The sequence below is a fragment of the Somniosus microcephalus genome, unplaced genomic scaffold (assembly GCF_052327205.1).
Source record: "Somniosus microcephalus isolate GS21.2 unplaced genomic scaffold, FLI_Smic_1.0 unresolved_chr1, whole genome shotgun sequence".
In the NCBI taxonomy this organism is placed as follows: Eukaryota; Metazoa; Chordata; class Chondrichthyes; order Squaliformes; family Somniosidae; genus Somniosus; species Somniosus microcephalus.
The window spans coordinates 158822556-158842826 of NW_028225179.1; the positions used below are offsets into that span (position 1 = coordinate 158822556).

Below are 20271 nucleotides of genomic sequence, written 5' to 3' on the forward strand. Positions count from 1 at the left end.
TGTAGGGGTTACGGGGATCGGGTGGGATATGTGTCAGTGCAGGCTCGATGGGCTGAAATGGCCTCTATCTGTACTGTGAGGTTTCTGTGATTCTGTGAAGATCCAATGAGATGAATGACCAGTTAATCTCTCTTTGGCGGTGCTGGTTGCGGGAGGAATGTTGGCCCGGACACCGGGAGAACTCCCCGGCTCCTCTTTGCCGCGGGATCTGAATCACCCACTTGAGGCAGACGCGGCCTTGGATTAACATCTCACCTGAAGGGCAGCCCCTCTGCCCATTAGCAGACTGAGCTCGTTGTAGGAACAGGAGTGGGCCATTCAACCCCTTGAGATCTTTTCCGCCTTTCAATTAGATCGTGGCTGATCTGCACCTCAACTCCATTTACCCGCCTCAGAACATAAGAAATAAGAGCCGGAGCCGGCCATTCGGCCCCTCAAGCCTGCTCCGCCATTCAATAAGATCATGGCTGATCATCGACCTCAATTCCACTTAGCTCCCAATGCACTGCATCCTACTAGAATCCACAAGGAATACCAGCAGCTTTGCTGCTCCTGCCAGACGACACTGGCCACCTGGAATTCTGTCCATGATCCCAGTGTCTGTTTGTGGGATCTTGCTGTGCGGACAGTGCCTGCCCTTCAGACAAAGTGCTGCCTGGGCTGTGGGGCGGTCTGAGGCTGTCACACGCGCTGTCTATCAATGCAACTTCTTTCTCTCCATCCACTGGCAGCCAGTTGGGGAGATTGCTGGACTACAACTGCCAGCCCGGCGCCTGCGCAGTGCCGCCTCCCCAGCCCCGCCCCCCGTTTCCCGGAGAGTTTCGGGCCAGGGCTTCGGGAGAAAACAGCCCAACCTGAGCAAATATTGCTCCCACACTGACCTATTGTACACACGCACATCACAGCAGGAGACACCTCGCCCGCTCACAGGGACAAAGATTGACGCCCCTTAAAAAATAAATATTTAAACCCAAATCACAGCCGCAAACCCCGCCTCCCGGCGGCGTTGATTGGCCAGTCGCGGTCCGGAGAGGAGCTCCTGGGGGAAGCGGATTGGCCGGAGCGCCTGTCACTCAGAGTGAGGGGCGGGTTCTACAGGCGGGCCTCTCCCGGGGAAGCGGATTGGCCAGAGCACCTGTCACTCAGAGTGAGGGGGCGGGTCTCTACAATAATACAATAATACAAATCGCTTTATTGGCATGATAAGGTACATCTTATGTTGCCAAAGCATCAAAATACATTTATGGTTGAACACATAAACGCGGTTCCATTCATACAGTGTATAAACAGGTATATCCTTGAGTTTATAAATATATTTTCGCCTTGTTTATATATACTCTTGTCTTAGTTTACTGGTTGTCTCTCTGTTCATGGCAAGCTGTAACATAGTGTGCCGCCAGTGTTACACAGCTTCTCTCCTCCCCCAGTAGGAATGGGAGTTTTTGGTTGTCAGTCAGATTTCTGAATTCAGGGCATATTTGTGAGAATTTTTGATAGAAATTCTCTCTGATGCCCTGATATTTTCCACAGGCTGTGAGGAAGTGCATCTCTGTCTCAACTACTCCCTGACTGCAGTGAGAGCATATCCTGTCTTCTCTTGGCAGCCTGGTCTGCCTGTGTCTGCCTTTTTCGATCGCTAGGCTATGTTCGCTAAGTCTGTACCTTGTCAAGGTTCTTCTCAGTTTGTTATCCTTTACCATGGTCAGGTAATCAGCTATGTTGTATTGTCTGTTTAGGGCCAAGTAGCAATTGAGTTTGCTTTGGGTTTTTGTTGTTTCTGCCCAATATGACAGATATTTTTCCTTTTGCTCAGCGACGATTGTGTTGGGTCGAATTCTTTGTGTTACCCTGTCACTGTCCTGGGGCTGGTCTGGGGTACTCTTTTTGTTCGTACCAAAAATAACCAAATTGACTGTAAACAAAAGTTCAACTAAAACTTAACAAATCAAATTAAAATTGGGTTATCCGGGTTGATGATGCACTCCAGTCCCCGCGGCGCCCACCAGTCGCGGAAATACTCAAGCGCACCGGCGAACACCACGTGCTCCATCTCCAGGGCCACCCGGGCGCGAACATGGCCGCGGAAGAGAGGCAGGCAATCCGGCTGGACGACCCCCTCGACCGCCCGCTGCCTGGACCAATTGATGGCTCTTTTAGCCAGGCCCAGGAGCAGGCCCACAAGGACGTCCTCCAACCTGTCCGCTCCCCTCCGCACCGGGTTCTCTAACTGGGGTAAGCGGATTGGCCGGAGCGCCTCTCACTCAGAGTGAGGGGCGGGTTCCCGGGCGGGGCCTCAGTGGGAGTCGGACGCGGAGCTCGGGCAGTGAGTTGGGGCCGAGTGGCAGTGACACCGCGCTGGGCTCTGGTCTCGGCCAGTTGGAGCGGCTCACGGCGGCCGCTGCCTGGTTTTATACTCGGGGGTTTATTTCAAACTTTGGATTCTTGTTGTTTGGTGAGCGAGCTGGACAGTCGCTTCTTCACCGATAACCTGCTGACCAGAGAGGACTGGGGTAAGGAGGAGGGGGGAGTGGGCTAAGGAGGAGGGGGGAGTGGGCTAAGGAGGAGGAGGGGGGGAGTGGGGTAAGGAGGAGGAGGAGGGGGGGAGTGGGGTAAGTAGGAGGAGGAGGAGGGGGGGAGTGGGGTAAGGAGGAGGAGGAGGGGGGAGTGGGGTAAGGAGGAGGAGGGGGGGAGTGGGGTGAGGAGGGGGGGGAGTGGGGTGAGGAGGAGGAGGGGGGAGTGGGGTGAGGAGGAGGAGGGGGGGAGTGGGGTGAGGAGGAGGAGGGGGGGAGTGGGGTGAGGAGGAGGAGGGGGGAGTGGGGTGAGGAGGAGGAGGGGGGGACTGGGGTGAGGAGGAGGAGGGGGGACTGGGGTAAGGAGGAGGGGGGGACCGGGGTAAGGAGGAGGAGGGGGGACTGGGGTAAGGAGGAGGAGGAGGAGGGGGGACCGGGGTAAGGAGGAGGGGGGGGACCAGGGTAAGGAGGAGGAGGGGGGACCGGGGTGAGGAGGAGGGGGGGGACCGGGGTGAGGAGGAGGGGGGGGGACCGGGGTGAGGAGGAGTGGGGGTGGGACCGGGGTGAGGAGATGGGGGGGGGGACCGGGGTGAGGAGATGGGGGGGGGGGGGAACCGGGGTGAGGAGATGGGGGGGGGTACCGGGGTGAGGAGATGGGGGGGGATCGGGGTGAGGAGATGGGGGGGGGATAAGAAGGAGTCTGTACTATAATGTGTTGAACTTTGTAATGGATTACTACACAGGGGAAACTTATTTAAATTGTTTGCAATGACATGAAACTTTTAATTTCACACAGCGAATTGGTGTGATCTGGACGTACTTTTGAAATGTACTCACGCTTATAATGTAGGAAAGGTGAGAGCCGATTTGTGCACAGCAAGCTCCCACAAACATCAATGAGATCCTGACCAGATAATCTGTGTTTTAGTGATGTTGATTGAGGGATAAATATTGACCAGGACACCGGGGATAACTCCCCCCTGCTCTTCCTCAAAATAGTGCCATGGGATCTTTTACGTCCACCTGAGAGGGTAGACTGGGCCTCAGGTTAAGGTCTCATCCAAAAGAGGCACCTCCGACAGTGCAGCACTCCCTCAGTACTGCACTGGGAGAGTCAGCCCAGACTTTTGTGCTCAAGGTTCTGGAGCGGGACTTGAACCCACAACCTTCTGAGTTTATAAAAAAAACAAATTGGTAATCCAGAAAAATAGACAGCAGGAGTTGGGGGCAGTTCTGGTGGTGTTGGTTGAGGGGTAAATATTGGCCAGGACACATCAGGAATAGAAGGATATGCCGAATGGGGTGGGAGGAGGCTCGTGTGGGACATAAACACCGGCACAGCCCAGTTGGACCGAGCGGCCTGTTTGTGTGCTGTAATTCTACACTAACTCAGTAGTAGGGAGATGTGCAAAGCCCATTTCAAATGCAGCTCTGTACAAGTGTGAGGTGATGCGTAGTACTGTATTTCTGTCCCGATTTCAGAAGGAACACGTGTCTCTTTTGCGAGCACTTTGCCAAGCAAGTTAAACTTGTATGTGAGCCTTTTTTTGCTGATGTTTTTGTCTGGTATTAAATACTTACTCCAGCGCGGTGAGCTAAACCATGCCACTGAATCAATGCTCTACCACTTGCGCAGTCTTTCCTCTTCCCCCGAGCTCATTAAATCTCATTTAATTTGTATTGGGAAATTGGTTCAAGCTGGAATTTTTGCCTTGGTAGGCCCATTTCAAAGCCTGCAGCTTTATTTTAACCGAGCATGCTGGCTGCCGGGAAAAGATTACACCTGCAGCAGGCTTGACCTTTGTGTCTGCATCAATATTTTTATAAAATGGTGAGTGTGGTCGTTTCACCGCACCGAAGAGTCATTTCCTCTGTATACGGTTTAAAAATAGTGCTCTGTCTCGCAAGAGCTTTTTTACCTTGGCAACACTGCGCAAAGCATAAAGTGGTGATGGGCCCCTAATGACCATAAAGACTTACATTTATACAGCACTTTTCACCACCACCAGACGTCCCAAAGCGCTTTACAACCAATGAAGTACTTTTGAAGTTCAGTCACTGTTGTAATGTAGGAAACCTGGCAGTCAATTTGCGCACAGCAAGCTCCCACAAACAGCAATGTGATAATGACCAGAAAATCTGTTTTTTGTGATGTTGGTTGCAGAATAAATATTGACCAGGACACCGGGGATAACTCCCCTGCTCCTCTTCACAATAGTGCCATGGGATCTTTTATGTCCACCTGAGAGCAGACAGGGCCTCAGTTTAAAGTCTCATCCGAAAGACTCCCTCAGTACTGCACTGGGAGTGTCGGCCTAGATTTTGTGCTCAAGTCTCTGGAGTGGGACTTGACCCCACAACCTTCTGACTCGGAGGTGAGGGTGCTGCCCACTGAGCCACGGCTGACACAACATGCAGGACACCACAAAAGCAGTTCTGCTGATTCTCTCTCCCGGGGCTTTCGCTGTGTGATTTTAGCAGAGGCACGAGACCTGCAGTTTTGACCCTCTCTTGGAGACTTGGACTGTTTGACTGTGAGATCGGCCGAGAGTGAGGTGGTTTTACTCACACAAATAAACCCATTCCACAGGGAGTGTGGATGTGATGGAAAGTTTAAATGTGATATTCTCTTGCCCTTCTGATACTCTCCTGTATAATTGGCCTGTTTTTTTAAATTTCATTTGTCTGGCAATGTTAGATTAATGGAAATATCCAGGCACTTTGTCCAGATTTGTTTTGAACTAACCGTTTACCAGAGGGAATATATTCTGCGTGTTTGCTATGTTGAAGCAGAATATATTTCCTCTGGTAAACGGTTAGTTCAAAACAAATCTGTGCATAATATTGGTGCAGTCTTGCTTCTGAGTTGAGAATCTACTAGACAGGAAAATAAGAACATAACATAAGAATTAGGAGCAGGAGTCGGCCATACGGCCCTTGGAGCCTGCTCCGCCATTCAATAAGATCATGGCTGATCTTCAACCTCACTCCACTTTCCCGCTCGATCCCCATATCCATTGATTGCCCCAGAGTCCAAAAATCTCTCGCTCTCTGTCTTGAATATACTCAATGACTGAGCATCCACAGCCCTCTGGGGGAGAGAATTCCAAAGATTCACAACCCTCTGAGAGACGAAAGTCCTCATCTCAGTCTTAAATGGCCGACCCCTTATCCTGAGACTGTGACCCCTAGTTCTAGACTCTCCAGCCAGGGGAAACAACCTCTCCGCATTGACCCTGTCAATCCCCCTCAGAATCTTGTATGTTTCAGTGAGCTCACCTCTCATTCTTCTAAACTCCAGAGAGTATAGGCCCAATCTACGGAGGAGGAGGAGGGGAGATGGGAGAGGAGGGATCAGGGTGAGGAGGTTGAATGGGGGGTGAGGGAGATGGGATGAGGAGTGGGGGTGAAGGGGGAGGAGGAGAAGGGGTAATGGGACTGATGAGGGGGGATCAGGAGTGTGGGGTTGGGGTGGGTTGAGGAGATTGGGGATGAGGGGGGTTGGGGGAAGTAATTTCTGCAATGAAGCCATTGTTTCTGTTGGGGAATTGACGCTGTGTTTTATAAGTTAGACAAGGGCTCTCTGTGTGTGGGCAGGGGGATGGGGGGAGGGTGGTGTGCCAGTGTTTACAGGGGCTCCCTGGGTGTGTGTCACAGGGGGTCCTCAGCAGGGAATAGTTTAGAAGCCTCTCCTGTTGGTAGTCTGACAGTTTCTAGCAGAGGGCAGGCTATGCTGCAATAATGGGGTGTATTAATCCTGTAGAAAGACATACTTGCATTTATATAGCGCCTTGCACTAGCTCAGGACAGCCCAAAGTGCTTTACAGCCGATGAAGTACTTTTGAAGTTTAGTCACTGTTGTAATGTAGGAAACGCGGCAGCCAATCTGCGCACAGCAAGCTCCCACAAACAACAATGTGACAATGACCAGCTCATCTGTTTTAGTGATGTTGGTTGAGGGATAAATATTGGCCCAGGACACCGGGGAGAACTCCCCTGCTCTTCTTCCAAATAGGAAACTTGGTGTTGCCTGACTTTGCATTTTATTTAAATTCCAGGATATCTTGTGAGCTGGAGGAGGGCGGGAATCTTATTGTGAATCTGTAATGTTGTTGAAGTATAGAAAGCTCGGTACTTGTGTTTATAGTTCAGCTGATGCTGCATGTCTTAACTCAGTGTGTCCTGGCTCAGTGTGATTGGGACAGTCAGGCCACTTACTGTGTTGATGTAAAGCAGTTTGAGATTGATGGCGAGGGGAGATCTGCAGAGTAACTCTGAAGATCAATAGTTTCCATTGACCGTGGGCCAGGAGAGAGTTTGACTCCACTTCAGCTTTGCACCAGCTGCAACCATTGTGAAGTGAAGTTAAAGTCGGTCCCACTAAGAATGTTTTTAAAGATTCACATTGAATCCTTCTAATCTGACTCTATTGTCAGCACCTAGAATCCTAGAAGCTCACAGCACAGAAGGAGGCCATTCAGCCCATCGTGCCTGTGCTGGCTCTTTGAAAGAGCGATCCCATTAGTCTCACTCCCCTGCTCTCTCCCCAGAGCCCTGGGACTGTCTCCTACTCAACTATTTCTCCAATTCCCTTTTGAAAGTTACTATTGAATCTGCTTCCACTGCCCTTTCAGGCAGTGCATTCCAGATCACCATAACTCGCTGCGTAAAAATGTTTTCACTCATTTTCCCCCTGGATTTTTGGCCAATTATTTTCAGACCTCAGAGTTTCAATTCCAGGAGAAAATGAACACAATCCTACATTCTCTGAAGCAGAAGAAAATCTCTTTTTTTAAATTTGTGTTTAAGCAGCAAGAGAGCATCTGTGAAATGAAGGTGAATTCTCAGTGGGCCGTTGTGGGCTGCGCCTGTACGGGTAGCGTGTGATGCACCCCATGCCCAGATAACAGAACTCTATCCCTGTGCATTTTCAGCAGCGTGGCTCAGTGTTTATTAAGCACGGTGATCAATGTGCTTGTGACCTGCGACAGTTTTGCTTCTTGAACAAACTCTTTGTTTTCACAGGAACAGTCGAATCAATCGCAGAACCTCATCGACTCCAAATTGTCTAAATCGCGCTGTATTTCGGACGAGAGAGAGTGGAACGTGGTCGAAGAACTGAATGAGGAAAAGGAGGATATTTTATTCAGAATGGAGACAAATCTGCAAGAAATCCGAGACAATTCACAAGAAGCTTTTCTTGTATATAAATGACCTGGACTTGGGTATAGAAAGTACAATTTTGAAGGTTGCGGATGATACAAAACTTGGTAACATCGTAAATAGTGAGGAGGATAGTGGCAGACTTCAGGAGAATATAGACAGACTGCTGAAATTGGCAGATGCAATTTCAGTGTGAAGTGATGCACTTCAGGATGAACAACACGGAGAGGCAGTATAATCTAAATGGTCCTATTTTGAGGGGCTGCAAGAGCAGAAGGACCTGGGGGGCCTGTTCACAAATCTTTGAAGGTGGTGTACAAGTTGATGAGGCAGTCAAGAAAGCTCATGGGATACTTGGCTTTGAATTCAAAAAGAAGGAAGTGGTGCTAAAGCTTTTCAAATCACTGGTTAGGCCTCAGCTGGAGTATTGGGTTCAATTCTGGGCACCACACTTTAGGAAAGATGTCAAGGCCTTGGAGATGGTACAAAGGAGGTTCACCAGGATGATACCAGGGATGAGATACTTCAGTTATGTGGAGAGATTGGAGAAGCTGGAATTGTTCAAATTAGAGCAGAGAAGGTTAAGGGGAGACCTAATTGAGGTTTTCACAATTATGTGCAGTTTTGATGGAGCAAATAAGGGAAAAACTGTTTCCTCTGGCGAGTGGGTCAGTAACCAGAGGTCATAGATTTAAAATAGCTGGCAAAAGAACTAGAGGTGAAATGAGGAGAAATGTTTACAGACGGAGGGTTGTTAAGATCTGGGACACACGACCTGACAGGCTGGAGGAAGCAGATTCCATAGGAACTTTCAAAAGGCAATTGGACATGTACTTGAAGAGGACTCATTTTCAGGGTTCTGGGGAAAAGCTGGGGTGTGGGAATAAATTGGACAGCTCTTTCAAAAAGCCGGCACAGGCATAATGGGCCAAATGGCCTCCTGTGCTGTAAGGTTCTATGATTCTAAGCTCAGCAAAGGTTACCGTACATAGAGATGGGATTGAATGAGCCAGACGCACTCGCCTTGCTCACGATAACACGGTTACTTTGGTCTCTTAAACTCCTCTCTCATTGCATTTAAGCTTTTAATAATTACTTCCATGGCTGCTGCTCTTGGGCATTTCTCAATCCCAGATTATGTGAAACTGGCTCATTCTATGGCCACTGCTCCAAAGTCTCCTCAGTCACTAACCATCATCAAGTCAAAATGTGCTTTGCCTCCCGTGGCTTCGCTAATGCAATGGGCCGTGAAGCAGTTATGCATTATATTTATCAAACTAGATTCGGAACCACTTTGGTATCCACTTGGTTGGTTGAAGGAGACATTAACATAACCTACTTTCCCATTCCCTTCTCATCTCTTCACAGAGTAAAATGCCTGCCGCCTTATTCTGATCTGACGGTGTGTAGTTAATGGTGTAACTTTGCACTACCCACGGGATGAACATCTTTAATCTCCTGGGTGTCTTTGACATCCAGGGCCACATCACATCCTTCCTGTCGACTATCCCCAAATTTTTTATTCATCCACAGAACGGGTTGTGGAAATCTGGAACTCTCTCCCTCAAAAGACTGTGGATGCCAGGATCAAACAAGTCAAAATTTCCAAGACTGAGACGGGTAGATTTCTGTTGGTTAAGGGCATCGAGGGATATGGAGCAAAGGCGGGTAAATGCAGTTGAGGTACAGATCAGCCATGATCGAACTGAATGGTGGAACAGGCTCGAAGGGCTGAATGGCCTCCTCCTGTTCCTGTGCACCATCCTCTGCAGTCAGCCATGTTTATAATATTCCCACAACACTGTAGTTCCCGAGTGCTACAGTAGCCTCGTTTCAGAATTGCTGATTCCTAATACATTCAGCACTCACGTCTATACAGCTTACTGTAGATGTTCCCATCTTTTGGCCCCTAGTTTACCCTTGTTAATGTTACCTGGTTCTTGTATATCACCCACCTGCTGTCTAGATTCCACTCTTTAATCAATGTCATGTGGGATCACATTTCCTCCTGGCCTTCTCCCTCCTATCCAATGGAAATGCTTCTTGCAGCTACTTCAACGTTCCTGACCAGTTCCATTGTTTTTATTTGGCCATCTCGCTCCCTTTGTTATCACAAGGAGAACGCCATTTACTTTGCAAAGTCCCAGTATTATTTTCGCAGAGGATTGACAGACAGTTATTCATATTCGTGATTTTCTTTGCAAAACATCTTTTTCACCATAAACAGGAAGTATAACAAAGGAAATTGCCTTGATTTTCTAGGCCATCCTTACATGGGAGGTTTCAGAGCCCTTACATGATTTCTTATGTTGTCATTTAGCCCTTCCTGCTCCTCCAGTACCTTTTTATCATTTATCTTCAATGTGCACAGACCTATCTCTAGGTAACCAACTCATCACTACCCACCTCCCTGCAGCCAGGATCTCCCTGCACCTCATCAACTGCATCTTTGTCCTAACCATGTCCTCTGGCTTCTGAACTACTTCTTCCTCCATGACTTGGTCTTCTGCATTAGGAGTTAGTGCTTGATCTAATTGAATGGTGGAACAGGCTCGAGGGGCTGAATGACCGACTCCTCTTCCCATGTTCCTGTATCTGCACATTGTTGTGTCTTTCTCAGTGTCTTTACAAGCGTTCTTCCTGTCGTCAGTGCATCCTCTATTATCTTGTGTGCTCGGTTTCCTCCAGCACTTATTTCTGTTTCTTGCTGACCCTGTACCTGTTTGCAAAAATCCCAGTCACAGCTCCCCAGTGACTCGCCCTTAATATTGAGTACCAGCCCATCCACTTCACTAAACTTTGACTCAATTAGTCCAATACTATCCACTCGCCTTTGCTAATTAGCTTTACAATCGTTTCCTTCCATTAATTCTTGTCCGCTCCTCTCAAAGGCCCAAAGCTTTTCCTTCAGGTTTATGGCAGCTGAGATCAGCGAGTTGCTCCACACTTTACTATTGACTCTCGAGCTCTTTCATGCTGCAAAGTCCAGCCTTGTTTAGTCTGTTTGAGCTCTGCCAGCGGTCTGCTGTGTGTTAACATTTGTGTTTCTCTCTATTTCAGGAGAGTGTGCCCGAGGAGCAGAGGTACGACACGCTCTCCAAAAATAACTGAACAACATTATAAAGTAGGATATTGAAGAGCTTGTTTTATTTTCTGCTATTAAATGTTTCATATTTACATTATTAGTGAAGATGACCATCAGCCAAACATAGCGGAAGCATTTAAAGGACCCACCCAGTATAGAGTGTGGAGACCTGTAATGGACATTCTCAGCCCTGGTACGGAGGGCCTTTCCTGTTTTCTTACTTAACCCGTAAAATCCCCAATAATTGTGCTCATCGTAAGAATACCCGACAAGAGTACAAGAATGTAAATATTATTCATACCAACTTCAAATAAAAATGAAATGGAAGTATGTAATGTCTGATTCATGAATTATATAATGAAACTATCAAATCAACTTTTTAAAAGCAATCGACCAATATATTCAATTCATTAGTAAGAAACACTGATCTAAATCATTAACCTGTCACAGTGGGTAGTTTCATGGCTTAAAACTAAAAAAAATAATTCACAAGGATATTCACAACTGATTTGGTCAAATCGCTTTCGATCGCTTCCTGACTCCCCAAAGCCTTTTCACCACCTACAAGGCACAAGTCAGGAGTGTGATGGAATACTCTCCACTTGCCTGGATGAGTGCAGCTCCAACAACACTCAAGAAGATCAATACCATCCAGCACAAAGCAGCCCACTTGATTGGCACCCCACCCACCACCATAAACATTCACTCCCTCCACCAGCACACCGTGGCTGCAGTGTGTACCATCTACAAGATACACTGCAGAAACTCGCCATAGCTCCTTCAACAGCACCTCCCAAACCCGTGATCTCTACCGCCTAGAAGGACAAGGGCAGCAGGCGCATGGGAACACCACCACTTCCAAGTTCCACATCATCCTGACTTGGAAATATATTGGCCGATCCTTCATTGTTGTTGAGTCAAAATCCTGGAACTCCCTCCCTAACAACACTGGGAGAACCTTCACCACACAGACTGCAGCGTTTGAAGAAGGCGGCTCAGCAACACCTTTTTCAGGACAATTAGGGATGGGCAGTAAATGCTGGCCTTGCCAGTGACCCCCACATCCCAGGAACGAATAAAAAATCCAGAAGAATCTTTCAACATGGAATGTTCGCACTTCTATGAAAAAAGAATAAGAAATTTACTTGAAGGGGGCGGAACACGAGGGAGGTTGAAAATATGTTAAAATTAAGTAAATCAGAAAGTAGTGGTTAAATTGTCAGGAATATCACAGAAACCCCACAGTGCAGATAGAGACCATTTCGGCCCATCGAGCCTGCACCGACACATATCCCACCTGATCCCCATAACCCCTACACCAACACATATCCCACCCTATCCCCACGTTACCCCACGTATTTAATCCCCCTAACACTAAGGGTCAATTTATCATAACCAATCAACCTAACCCGCACATCTTTGGACTGTGGGAGGAAACCGGAGCAAACCCACGCAAACACGGGGAGAATGTGCAAACTCCACACAGACAGTCACCCGAGGCCGGATTCGAACCCAGGTCCCTGGCGCTGTGAGGCAACAGTGCTAACCACTATGCCACCGTGCTGTTTCTTAAATGTTTTTTATATGTTTCTTAAATCTTGATTTTAGGATTGACAGAGATCTGTTATAAAAAAAAAGAGGCTTTGTCTGATTTCCGAGCGGCCTCCAGCGGGTGTTTGAAGAGCAGCTGGTTTGGTCGCTCAACGCGCCCACGCCCCGCCCATTTGTATCTGAAAATTACAATCCGGGTCCTCTGTACTTCACGGGGCCCCGGTTTGTAAATGACGTTGTTTCCCCCTGAAACAGGCGGGCATTCCCACTGCCCATCTCAGGACCCTACCCAAGGTGGCGATGGCTGAAGCTCCAGTGTAAACTTTAGTGCCATTTCCAGGCGACTCTCACTCCGGTTACACCAGGCGGGGGTTCTTAAAATCAGCCCCATTAGTTCAGGATAGGAACAGGAAGAAGCCATTCAGCCCCTCGAGGCTGTTCCACCATTCAATGAGATCATGGCTGATCTGTGACCTAACTCCAGACACCCGCCCTTGGCCCATATCCCTTAATATCTTTGGTTAACAAAAATCTAACAATCTCAGGATTAATATTAACAACTGACCCAGCAGCAATTGCGGTTTGTGGAAAAGAGTTCCAAACTTCTACCACCCTTTGTGTGTAGACGTGTTTCCTAATTTCACTCCTGAAAGGCCTGGCAATCATTTTTAATGGACCTGTTAGTGACCTTTCACCCCGCAGATTGTCAGCGGGGCGGAGTTTTCCCACCGTCATTCAGTCCCGGATTGAAGATGGGAAAGATTCTCTCAGTGAAAGTGTGGAGATGGGACATGTTGTCCGCATTGTAAAATGTAAGAAGTCACACAACACCAGGTTATAGTCCAACAGCTTTATTTGAAATCACAAGCTTTCGGAGCGCTGATCCTTCTTCAGGTGAAGTGAGCAGCGCTCCGAAAGCTTGTGATTTCAAATAAAGCTGTTGGACTATAACCTGGTGTTGTGTGACTTCTCACATTTGTCCACCCCAGTCCAACTCCGGCATCTCCACAGCATTGTAAAATGACACCTGTCCGCCCTCATAGTCCAGGTACACCCCGATCTTCCGGGGCTTCACACTCGGGGTGAGGGGGGTCGGTGAGGGGGAGGTGAGGGCAAAATAGACACTTCCGGTAAGCAGCCCCACAGTCCAGTATCTGGTCTCAGGTCTCGGGTCGATTCTCCCTTTCCTCCCGCCAGACTCTCGGGCCACTCCCACAAACCACTCAATCTTGTTCCCCACCTCCACCTCCCAGTAGTGTCTCCCTGATGTGAATCCCTCCGATCCCAGGACAAAGGGCCAGAGATCAAACCTCTCCGGGGTGTCAGGGAGCGGCTGCCGTTTGTCTCCGAGTCTCACACGGGTCCGGTCCTCAGACAGGATGAGCCAGGGATTCGCTGTGTTCGGATCCAGAGTCAGAGAGGCTGGAGCTGGGGGAAAGTTAAAATAACACAGTGACTTAGTTTCTTGCTGTGATTTATTCAAACTCTTTCCTTTTTAAAGAGCCCACTGGGGCTCTGGATTATGTTCAGGGAATCTGCTGCCACTCCAGGGTTTACACCCTGTGGGGTCGATTTACGTCGATTTCCCCCCGACTCTGAACACGGATATAAAGACCCGAGGACCACTGGAGGGGAGAGAGCGGGGTTTGGGGGGGGGGGGAAGAGAGCGCGGAGGGAGTTGGAAAAGGGAGAGAGCTTGAGGGGGGGAGGGGGAGCGAGAGGGAGGGGGGAGGGAGGGAGGGGGAGAGAGGGAGCGAGGGAGAGAGTGAGCGAGGGGAGGGGGAGGCGGGATGGGGTGGGGAGAGATGTGGGAGGGGAGGGGGAGGCTGAAGGGAATGGGAGGGGAGAGAGGGGGTGGGGGGCGATAGAGCGGGAGGGGAGGGAGAGGTGTTAGCTCCAAAAAGCGAAACTTTCTTTCACCTCTGCCATCCTGCTCTGATCTTGAGCCACTGTGAGGAGCTCTGCAGCCCCAGTCTCCCGCTATTCTCAGTGCCTGCAGAGTCCATCAAGGGCCTTTGAAAATTAACAAGGAATCGGCGACAGAATCTCTAATGTGTCCTGGAGACACAGTGGGTGAAATTGGTCTCGGACTGTTTTAGGTGATAGTCAATCAGCAGCTCGTATCGCGCTCCCTCAATATTCGTTTCCATTAACTTCAATGGGAATTAATATTGGGCACAATGTAAAATGGGCCACTGATTCACTATCGCCCATTTTGTGTCACCACCCAGACTAATTTTACCCGCAATCTCTCTCTGGAGGCGTGACCCACACACCACTAATCAGCGCTGTCGATGTGTGGAGAGGGGGAAAGTACCGACAGCAGGAGAATAGAGAGAAGAGAAGGAAAAAGGTAAAGAGAAAACAATGAGGAGGGGAGCTGCTGCAGAAAGGAAGAGAGAACCAAAAACAACCGAGGGAAACTAAATTAAAAAGCTCAGCAGAGGAAATGGGAGAGACAGGATACACCATGTACTGGAGACAAAGTCCCAGACACTCTTAGATTGATCACAATCAGCAGTGCAATTCCAGATTGAATAGAACAGCAATGGTCTGGTTCAGCCTGAGACAGTGGCCAAGGAGGGGGTGGAGTTGGTGACCAGGATGCAGAGTTGTTGACAATTTCCAAACTGATGGCTTAAATCTTCACAATGTTTAACTGGAAAAAATTCCGGCTCCTCCATAACTGGATTCCAGATAATCTGTTGGACAACACACTGGTGGTGGAGGGGTCAAGAGAGGTGGTGGAGAGGTAGAGCTGGGTACCATCGGTGTACATCTGGAAACTGAGCCTGTTTCTGTGGATGAGGTTGACAAGTGGCAACATGTAGATCAGTGAGAGAAGACGACCAAGAATAAATACTTGAGAATCTCCTGGGGTGCCGTGCGGGGGCGGGAAGAGAAGCCATTGCTGGAGATACTCTGGCTACGAACAAATATATCAATGTGAACCAAGTAAAGGCAGTCCCACTGAGTAGGACAATTGAGGAGAGACATTGGAGGAGAATGGTCAATGTTTGCAGAGAGCTCCAGGAGGATGAGGAGGGAAAATGCGCTATACTTGCTGTCACAGAGCATGTCATTTGTGACCTTTATTAGGGCCACTTTGGGGCTATGACAGGGATGAAAATCTGGTTAGTGTGGTTGAAACATGCAGTTACGGGAAAATGGCCAGGGATTTCAGAAGTGATTGTACGGTCAAGGACTTTGTAGAAGAAAGTAAGGTTGGAGATCAAGTGCAAGGACAGAGGGATAGAGGGTGGGTAATTTTGAGGAAGGGTGTGATGACATTGGATTTGAAAAGGAGCTGGATAGGACGTGAGCAGAGGGAACCATTTACAATGTGAGCTAGCAGGAAACCAGGAAGAGAAGTTGGGTGGGCAGCAGTTTAGTGGGAATGGGGTCAATGGAGCAGGAGGTGGGTCCAGCAGAGAATACAATCCCAGTAAGACAGGCAGCCTGGCTTCTGATTGGTTACTGGCACCATGGATATGTAAAATAAAGAGAATAATGCAGCGAGAGAATAAAAATAAAAATACCAAACATTGAACCGAATGTTGATGTTTTATCCAGTAGGAATATTGGTATAAAATATCAGAACATACATTGCCGTGAATTTAAGAACTGAAGTAAGAACTGTGAATAACTCAAAGCAGATCAGAGAAAGTGGGTGAGAGTCTAGGTGGAAGTGAGTGATGATGGGATTAGTGTCACTGTGTGAAGCTGCTTTCAAAGGTGATGCGATGACTTTCTAGCGTGGTTCTAAACTCGGGTTTAAGCAGCTGTTTTCAAAGGCCACAAGGAAAGTACTGTTGTGAGTAAAATATTTCACAGGTAAGACAGAGTCCAGCATAAGGGATGAGTTGGAAATAAATACACTGCAATTACATCTGAAGGAGAAACTGACATTTCTAATGCTCCTGACAATTGTCTCAAAGCACTTCACACAATGTATTACTTTTGAAGTGTATTTTCTGCTGTGATATAGGGCAGGGTGTCCAAATTAGACCTCCCCTCTCCTCAGCCCTCACAATTCCACTCTCCAAGCCCAGGCAGCTCAGTCCTATTTGGGTTTACAGTTTTTTGCCAGCTTCTTATCAAACTCTCTCTTGAAGCTGCTGATACCCTCAGACAACTCTGCCTCCCTTACTTTCCATACCCTCCGCATAAAGTATTTGGGAGTGATTTACGCCTCACTATCGCCCGGATTTGCAACATAAACGGAGCAGTAATGAGGCAAAAATCACACCCAGTGCTTCCCACCTGGATCCCACCAAGACCGCCGGGCAATTATGCAGCAGCCGCGAAATAGGAATCCAGCGCTCCCGCACTAAACATGGGGGAAGCCTCATTAGTTCATGCAAACCGGATCCCATAATGTACATGGGACCCCAATGCAATCTTGGTCTTCCATTGGATGGTGCGTGAGCTGTGCAAGCCCCGCCCAGTGGAACAGTCTGTAGAATGGCCCAACCTGTGGTCCTTAAAGGGACCGCTGGAAACCCCATAGGGAATGATGTAGGGAGTTCGTTCTCTCCGGTGTCCTGGGCAAGATTCATCCCGCAACCGACATCACAAATACAGTTATCTTGTCAATATCACGTTGTTGTTTGTGGGAGCTTGCTGTGCACTAATTGGTTGTGGTGTTTCCTACATTACAACAGTGACTACACTTTAAAAACTCTTCATTGGCTGTAAAGCGCTTTGGGTCGTCCTGAGGTCTGAAAGGCGCGATATCAAAACACGTTCTTTCTTTTTCTTCTCTTTTGTAACAGTTTCTCTGTGGTCAGGAGGTTCCTGAATTGTCCTGCCTGCTGCTGGCCGCTCCTCGGCTTTGCCCCCCACACCCCTCCCCACTGCATCTTCCTGCCATTTTCTCAGTTTGAGACTATCGCGACTTTGTTGTAGACTCTGTGACTGTGTTAAACCTGTGGATGTTTATCTTCTCTCTGCGGTTTAGGATCTTGAATAATTCAGTAAGATCACCCCAAACCCTCCCTTAACCAGAGCAAAGACTCCTGACTTCCAGACTAGACACGGACATCAGTGATCAATTAATCCGGGGTCCGGGAGCCCATTCAGTCTCTTCTCAGCTGGATTTATAAATCAGGAAAAGGATTATAAGAGTTTTACCGGGGTTAATGGCGTCTATCATTTCTCTCCACGCTGTGTACTGTAAAGGGCCGTTGAACTTTCCGATAGACAGGGCGCCATCTGCTACTGACAGTACTTGACTGTCGTCACTAATCCTGTAAATATTGAACAGTTGATGTTATAAATCGACATTTAACAATTTTCTGAGTTATTTTACCAAACTGTGCAGAGTTTCAGTAAAGAGCATGTCCTACCTCCTCTTCCGACAAGCTTGCTCGAAATAAATAAAACACAAACAGTGAGGAGGATACTAAAAGACTTCAGGAGGACACAGACAGGCTGGTGAAATGAGCAGACACAGGGCAGGTAGAATTTAACACAGAGAAGTGTGAAGTGATGCATTTGGAAGGAAGAATGAGGAGAGGCAAAATAAACTAAATGGTACAATTTTAAATGTGGTGCAGGAACAGAGAGACCTGGGGGATCACATTCACACATCTTTAAGATAACTGGCAAAATAAGAGTGGGGATTTTTTAAGAATGACTTGTGATGATCTGGAATGCACTGACCGACAGGGTGGAAGAAGCAGATTCCATCGTGATGTACACTTCAAAAGGAAAAATTGCAGGGCTGTGGGGAAAGAGCAGGGGGAGTGGGTCTAATTGCACAGCTCTTTCAAAGAGCCGGCACAGGCACAATGGGCCTTTTGTGCTGTGGGATTCTATGATTGTAAGTAGTTGAAAAGCCTGATTTGTGTGTCAGATACTGGAACTCAACATCAGTGTCACTCACAGACACAGTGACTCTCACACCCACCGCACCAGACACACCCACACACTCACAACATGGAACTGGAACTGGATTGCAATCTGAGTGCCAGGAAAATATTAAACATGCGCAACACGGAAATAATTACAAGCAAAATATCAAGATCACGGCAATTCATTCCCGGGAGGTTGCAGGTATTCCTGGGAATCTGCGGACAGTGTGGGAGCCGGTTAGTCCGGTGACAACAACAGAACCGCCCCGGAAAAGACAAAACAATTGGGATAAATAAGTTTCGAATTATTCAGCAAATGCTGCATTTATTTCAGTTATCATCGGTTATTTTGTGACTGTGCAGTTTCACTGAACTGACCCGCAATATAATCCTCACCTTCAGAAATGTCAGCCCGTCTTTTTGCTCCATCTGTTTCTGCAACTTTGAGAGCTTCTCCTGAATAGAATTTAAATTGTCTTGAATTTCTCGGAGGTTTTCCTCCATTGTTTTTAGAATCTTCCCCTCTTGTTCCCTGAGATCTCTGATTAAACGCTGCTCTTTCTCACTGAGAATCTGGTGCATTTTAGCGAACTCGGATGTGATGCGGGTCTGCAGACTGCTCGACTGTTCCTACCAAATGAAATGTGAAACATAATTAATGTACCGCGATAAAGGGAACAAAACTAACCGAGATTCCAGAAAATCAGCACAGGGAGACCTTACCCTAACTGCGGAAATCCGCTGTTTCTGTTTTAATTCCGTTTCTAGAACCGCCGATTTCTTCCCTGTGAGAGAATCTAAAGAAGATTTCAGCTGATCCTGGGATTGGGAGAGAAAATCACAGAATAAAAGTGTTAGACCATGAAAATGTGATAAAATAATCCGGTGATCAAATCTGTTCCCTTTTACCTTGTAGATTCCAACAGCTTCTTTAATGGGCATGAAGCGGTGCTCTCTGTGTTCCCGCGCATCTATACAAATGTAACAGATCAATTTCTTGTCAGTTTCACAAAACAGCTTCAGTTCTTCCTGATGTTCCTCACAGTGAAGTTTACTTTCCTTCTCTTTCGGATTCAGCTTTAATTTTCGAGCTTTCTCGGCCAGATTCGCTAAGGCCCGACTGGCTCTGAGGTTTATTTCCGGAAACTCCTCTCTACATTCCGGGCAGGATTTTATCCTCTTGTTTTCCCAACACTCTGTGATACAGGAGCGGCAGAAGTTGTGTCCACGCTCCAGTATTACCGGATCGGTGAAGAATTCAAGACAAATGGGACAATTTAAATCTTCGGTCAAACTCTCGGCCTGTTGTCTGGAAGCCATGTTCACCCTCAGCACTTCCTGATTCAAACCGCTTTCAGTGTCGATGTTTTTCTGCTGCCGAACACCTTCAGTTCAGTGATTTCCCGATGAAGTTCACTGCAATACTCAGGGAATTATTATAATTATAAACTCTTCTATGTCCCGTCGGCTTTTACACAGGGAGACACAACCTAGAGCAGTGTGAAGGACAAACAGGGTGAGAGCACGGAGGGGAATAATTGAACCCTGGCCGGGAGGGTGAAGGTTCCTGGGGTGTTGACAGTGGGGGGAGGGAGAGAGAGGGAGGGAGGAGGCGGAGATGGGCGGGCATCGAGATTCCAGGGCACTTTGCTCCAGACTGAACTCACTGCCGACTACAAACCCTCTGGTGACACACGGTGTGAGATAGAGATCCATAAACTGAACGGTGTTAATGATTGCAGCCGCTCACCCTAAAACACAAAGTGCCACAAATGTCAAGGAGTGACTTTAGATGACAGGTACAGAGAAGATCTTTAGAGGGATTGAAGCATTGAGGATCGATTTTATCTGCTAGAAAGAAATACGTGCATTTATATAGCGCCTTGGAAGGTAGCAAATGTAACCCCACTATTTAGGAAAGGAGGGAGAGAGAAAACGGGGAACTACAGCCCAGTGAGCCTGACATCAGTAGCGGGGACAATGCTGGAATCTATTATTGAGGATGTGGTAACGGGGCACTTAGAAAATAACAATAGGATTGGGCAGAGTCAACAGGGAGTAATGAAAGGGAAATCGTGTTTGACAAATCTGTTAGAGTTTTTTGAGT

The 20271-nt window shown here is 47.9% G+C and overlaps 1 protein-coding gene and 1 pseudogene across 1 annotated transcript in view; one reads left to right on the forward strand and one right to left on the reverse strand.

The window, feature by feature from the left end:
* Window positions 1–8008, forward strand: part of LOC147096358 (zinc-binding protein A33-like) — a 94609-nt gene extending 86601 nt beyond the window's left edge. Inside the window, exons 2-3 of the mRNA XM_085975166.1 lie at window positions 7251–7346; window positions 7536–8008. Of these exons, the coding sequence (XP_085831292.1) occupies window positions 7251–7346; window positions 7536–7724 (285 nt within the window). The 3' untranslated portion in view covers window positions 7725–8008. The remainder of the gene's footprint in view (window positions 1–7250; window positions 7347–7535) is intronic.
* Window positions 8009–12116: 4108 nt separating this feature from the next.
* On the reverse strand, window positions 12117–19484 carry LOC147096360 (zinc-binding protein A33-like; annotated as a pseudogene).
* Between the last annotated feature and the right edge of the window lie 787 nt (window positions 19485–20271).